Source organism: Pteropus vampyrus, unplaced genomic scaffold (assembly GCF_000151845.1).
Source record: "Pteropus vampyrus isolate Shadow unplaced genomic scaffold, Pvam_2.0 Scaffold275, whole genome shotgun sequence".
Classification (NCBI taxonomy): Eukaryota; Metazoa; Chordata; class Mammalia; order Chiroptera; family Pteropodidae; genus Pteropus; species Pteropus vampyrus.
In genome coordinates, this window is record NW_011889056.1 from 850,787 (window position 1) to 856,244 (window position 5,458).

The following is a 5,458-nucleotide window of genomic DNA, read 5'->3' on the forward strand; positions in this document are numbered from 1 at the left end:
CGTGCTGCCCTCGGATATGGAAGATGGAGTCAGCTCTTCTCAGTTACATCCGAAGCCGGCATGGTGAGTGCAGGCACACCTGCATTTCCAGGGGCTTTCTGGACCCCATGGGGCCGCAATTATTTTCATAAGCAGCTACAAGAGCTCTGGGTAATGAGTCAGAGAGTGGACTCCACAAGCAAAGCACCGAGGTGTCTATAGATAACAGGCAATCCATATCAAAAGCCCAGAGCAAAAAGGGAAAACAGACAAAGCCAGGTGGTGACCCTGGAGACCTAGGGCAGAGGCCCCAGACTGGGGAGTCCGAACCCTCCCCCAGCAGGAAGAGCCCAGGCATTAAAAATAAACGGTCTTTTTATTTTATGTCCACGAAAACAAAGTCAGGGGGGCCTTTGGTTAATCCCCCCAACGAGGTGACGACAAACAGAAGGCATGCAATGACGACAACCATGTTCTCTCCAGGAGAAGGGTCTTGCTCTCCTGGGCCCTAAGGGTCAGAGGCAAGCAGGGCCAGGAGGCTCCAGAGGTAGGCCAGCCCAGGCCCACCATGCTGCAGAGGGCCCGGGCCTGCCGCCTCCGTGGCAGGACAAGGCAGGACAAGGCAGGGGGAGCAAGCACTGCCCCAGGCCAGGCCGGGTGCTCCCAAGCTAGAACACACAGAAGAACCCCACCCCCACCCCCACCAAACACTCCTAAGGCAGTTGGCCATGAAGCCAGCCAGACCCTCAGGGCTCCGTCCAGAAGGGGTTGCCATCCTCAGCCTGCATGGAATAGTAAACAAGGAGCAGGAAGGCAGCAAACACCACGAACAGGAGCAGCTGGCCCCAGAGTGGGACCTGGCGGTCCTGGCCCAGACCAGCCCCAGGGGCCTGCTTTTCTGGCCGAATGGCACGGCGGGTGAGCCACAAAGGGGAGGAAGATGAAGATGAGGACACAGAAGAGGTGGAGGAGGATGTGGGATAATAGGACAGGCCCAGGGAGCCTCTGGAGATGTTGGAAACGGGGCGGTAGTGCGCGATGCTCTGGTAGGCACTGTCCCGGCCATACACGGGGCGTTCCCTGAGGCAAAGAGGGGAGCAGATGGGCCAGGAGGGCTTGGGCCCAGAATCAGTCCTGGTCCCTGGCCCTCTCCACTACTCACCTATCCTTGCCCTCCTCTTCAGAAGAGAAAAGACTGTCATCACGAACCTAAAGAAGGGTCAGGGGGAAGAGACTGACTGGCAGGGTCAGCGTGGCCCTGTCACAGCTCTCAGTCCAAACTTCCCCGGCTGGCCCAGTCCGATCCGTGCTTAAAGGCCAAGGCCGTGCCCTGCTCCAGAGCTCCTCTGAATTCCTGGCCTTATGTCCGTGAGGCCTTGCCACTGCTCAGTGACTGTCCTGACTGCCTGCACCCTACCTTCTGCCCCAGGATTCTCAGGAAGAGCTCAAACCCGGATTCCAGACCAGGGGCAGGGCATGGCCCACATGCTCTAGTCAAACAGTTCGGAAGGATCCTCCAAAGGAGGGTCCTGCCAGGCGGGTGTCTGCTGACCCCACCTCGCCCTGGAGGCTTCAGAGCCACCATTTGCACCCAGTGGCCCTTTGAATTACCCAAACCCAGCCATGACCCCCTGAGGTTGTACCTGAGTACAGTACGAGGTGCCCAATAGTTAGCTCACCTGGTGGTGAAAGGTGTCAGCGTCTGAGAGGGAAGCAGAGGGCTGGCGGAAGCCCTTGGATGTGCCCACAAACTCAGGCTCCCCGTAAGTCCTGGTGCTCAAGTAACTCTCTTCATAGTAGTCATCATTATAGCCTTGGGAAGGGGGGGGCAGCGGTAGCAGAGGGGGCAACGGTGTCCCCCACCCAGCCCAATGGCCTTAATTTGAATCCCATTTGGGGCCGGTGATATGGTTTATCCCCTCCCGGGCTGCTGAGGGATGGTGGGGATTGAGGTCTCACGTTCTCCCTGACACTGGGGTCCCCGAGGGAGTGGAATGATGTCAGGGCCCATCCCACTGCTGCCTTACCCTTGCTCTGGTAAAGTAAGGCGTCCTCTTTCTTGGGGAGATCGTACATATCCGAGTCCACAGATGCAGAATCTGAGTCTGAATGGGAGGGCAGGACCATTTGCCCCAGGATCCTTTTTCCCCCCTGCTCCTCCCAGCCAGTGCCCCTGCTGCACTATCGAGACTCCATCCTTCCCACAGCCCAAACCCCGTCCCCACGGGGGACCATGTGGGGCTCTGGGGCGGGGGCCTCACCGGAGAACCGATAGGAGAAAGAGGATGCAGACGAGTTCGGGGGCGAGAGTCTCCGCCTCTGGGTCTCGTACTCGAAGATTTTCTTTTCGTAGAGCTTGCGAGTGGAGCCTGGCCAGACACAGGGCGCCGGGCGGTCAGGGGCGCAGGCAGGGAAGCAGGGGAACGGGTGCCAGGAGGGGCGGACCGCGGGCGGGGGCCTGGGGAGGGGTCGGGGGGAGCGCGGGGCCTAGCGCGGGGAGGGGGCCCGCCCGCCGCCCGCCGCCGCGTACCCACGACAGGCCCGTGCGGGATATTGTACTGGCGCAGCACGGCGGCTAGCTCGGCGTCCGACAGGACCGCGTAGTCGTCCATGGTGGGCGGCGGAGGCCTGGGGGCGGCCTGGGCCTGCAACACAGGTCTAGCTACGACAGCCTCGGAGCGAGACGAGGGGAACGCGAACGCCTCGGGAGCGGCTGCACCCGCGTCACGCCTGCGTCACGCTCACGTCACAGCCGCGGGGTCTACGGGCTGCGCGCGCAGGGCGGGGCGGAGCCAGGCCGCTAGGAAGCAGCCGGCGCAGACCAGTCCGGCCTTGGGAGTGAGCGGGGCGGGGCTGGTGAGCCCAGAAGTCACAAGCCAGAGGGATTGGCTAGAGGCGAAAGGGGCGGGGCACGAGCGGGAGCCAAAGCAGCGCAGGCCGGTAGTTGGGGGGAAGCGGGCGGGGGGCTGCGCGCCCAGGGGAAGGGGCGGGGTCGGGGCGGCCGGGCGTCACAGGTTGCAGTGCTCAGGCTAGACCTAAGAGAGGAGCGGGGCCTGTGCGCTAGAGGAGCAAGCGTAGACTCGCCAGGACAAGGGACCCAGTCGGGCCCGACGAGTCCAGACGTCACCCACTGGCGCACTCAGGCGAGAAATGAGGAGCAGTGGGGCCGTGCGAGTGGAACTGGCAGAAACCGGCCGGGATGTGGGAGCGGGACGGGGCCGGCGCGCTTGGAGTGGAGCGCCCCCCAAGTTACGTGGGCTCCACCCTGTCCCCGCTGTCCGTGCTACCCATGCTCCCCTCGGGCTCCGGCGTCCGGGGTTCCCTGACTGCACCCCAGCCAGCTGACTCGGAGCAGCAGGAAAGGACCCGGTCCTAAGGGCGAGCACTTGGAGAGTGCAGGTCCAGGGCCAGGCGCTGAGGCGAGCGCTTCGAACGGGTGCCCCCCACTAGGGAAGGGGGCCCCGGCAGAGCCGGTACCCTAGGCCACCCCTCTGTCCCCGTGGCCCGGGCTGGCCTGTGCACCTGCGCCCGCCAATCCCCAGCGCTTCCCTCCCTCCCTGCTCCACTCGGAAGGAAATGGGGCACTGGGCCAGGAGGCCGCCAGCACTCCAGGAGCAAGCAGTCTTGGAAGGGGCTGGAGATGCCAATGGGCACTGGCAGAGGGCGCCATGTGATGCGTGCAGAGACAGCGAGTGTCCGCCTGGGGTTGCCGTCCACCTGGGGCACTGGGGGTTTCCCGTGTGACCCAGGAGATGGCCGGGCGGGGGCCCCTTCCAGACCGAGGAGCCTGCTGGGGGTTCCAATAAGGCTTGGCAGTCTCCGAGCCCCTGCGTCTGGGTAGGCTTCAGTACCCTGGCAGTGCAGAGGGCCCTTCCCCAGGACAGGGGGCCAGGGGACTGAGGGGGAAATCACAGAAGGCTGTCCTTCCAAAGCCTCCTGAGGAGCCTGGACTGTCACTAGGCCTTGGTCAGAGAAGAAGGGTCCCTGTGGAGATCGGAAAGGAGGTAACACGTTCTAAACAAAGACAGCCAGTGGAGTGTGGAGCCAACTGAGGCGCCCTGCCCCGGGAAGGCCCTGCGCTGGGAGCATGGGGAGAGATGAGGTGCTATCCCTGGTCCCATAGATGACAGCTGGTGACAGGGAGCAGAGGGGAGGAGGGCTCTGGTTCAGACTCAGGCTGGCTGGCCCAGCTGGTGAAGGTCACAGACCAGTTCTCCATGGAGGTTTGCTCATGGTGTGGAGAAGAGGAGGCCCCCCGGGTAGTGGTGAAGAGATGGGACCCTGGTTTGAGCCTGCACAAAGACCCTCAGAAGAACTGCCGTTGGCTGGGTTTTTAGAATAGAGATGAGGCCTGCTCTGTCTCCTGAAATAGGAGGTGTGTGGGTCCCCAGACACGTGCATAGCTTCAGAGCAGGGAGGGAGCTGGCATTTGGGCTCTGGGCCCCTCAGAGGCTGCCTCATGGAATTTTGAGTTTTGGCAAGATCAGACTCCCCAGCACCTCTCCAAGCCTTCTTCTGCAATGCTGGCCCATGTCCCAGAGGCTCGGTCCTCCCCCATGCCACCCCTCCCTGTACACATCCAAGCTGTTTCCTTATGAGGTCAAGGAATTCTAGGTTTGCCTGCTCCCCAAGGAACACCCCCTCCCCCAGCACCTGCCTCGGCACTCTGCTTTTTGTGTCCCCCCTGTTGTCCCACTGTGAGGTTCCACTACAGATGGCGCCAGGAGGCTGAACTGCAGCAGTCCCCTGCACCCACCCCATGGGCACCTGGAGCCCACATCCAGCCCCCCTTACCATGGAGACCCATCCCAGACCACCAGAAACCAGTGTGAGCCCTTGACCATCAGAGCTGAGAGGCCCTCTACACGACTCCTGCCACATAGAGGAATTGGGGGACCAGAGAGGGAGGAGACTTGCCCAAGGGCCCTGAGTGCAGTGATTCATTCATGAATTGTTCCCCCAACCAGTACCTAGTCCTCCAAGCAGTGACCTGGACGGTGTGGTGCGGCAGGGGTTCCAAGTCCTCAGAAGGGCTTTGGGGAAATCTGGGGCCTCTATGGGAGTCTTCCTGGAAAAGGTAGGCAGAGTTAAGAGTTTTGGGGAACTGCAGTCGACGTAAAATGGACTAGGAAGCTTCCGAGTCCAAGCCCGAGTAAGACAGTTTCTCCTTTAAGGATGGAGAATGGCTTCTAAGCAGTATATTGTATAACTTGCCATTCCAGCTAGACTGAAAGGTATAAGGAAAAGAACACGAATATATTTCTCAGCATCCATGTCCAAGGACACAATTGCTCACCGAGCTGTTAATGTTTTCTGGAAGATCAGAATCTTCTTAATACTTCGGTAGTAGACAAAACTTTTTTCTTCGGGGATGTTAGAGATCCTTTGCGTTTTATCTGGTATCTGAACGCTTTGAAACATTGCTCAGATGGTAACAAAAGTTATCAGATGATGATTATTGTGAACATGTCTGTGTAGA

At 60.7% G+C, this 5,458-nt stretch overlaps 1 protein-coding gene across 1 annotated transcript; it reads right to left on the bottom strand.

Annotated features, from left to right (window-relative positions):
- Positions 1-336: 336 nt before the first annotated feature.
- Positions 337-2,724, bottom strand: EMD (emerin). The gene is made up of 6 exons (XM_011375556.2): positions 2,510-2,724; positions 2,241-2,348; positions 2,007-2,084; positions 1,659-1,792; positions 1,142-1,188; positions 337-1,059 (listed from the first exon to the last, which is right to left on the bottom strand). The coding sequence occupies exons 1-6, from the start codon at positions 2,589-2,591 to the stop codon at positions 726-728; spliced, it is 783 nt and encodes a 260-aa protein (XP_011373858.1). The 5' UTR covers positions 2,592-2,724; the 3' UTR covers positions 337-725.
- Positions 2,725-5,458: the final 2,734 nt, after the last annotated feature.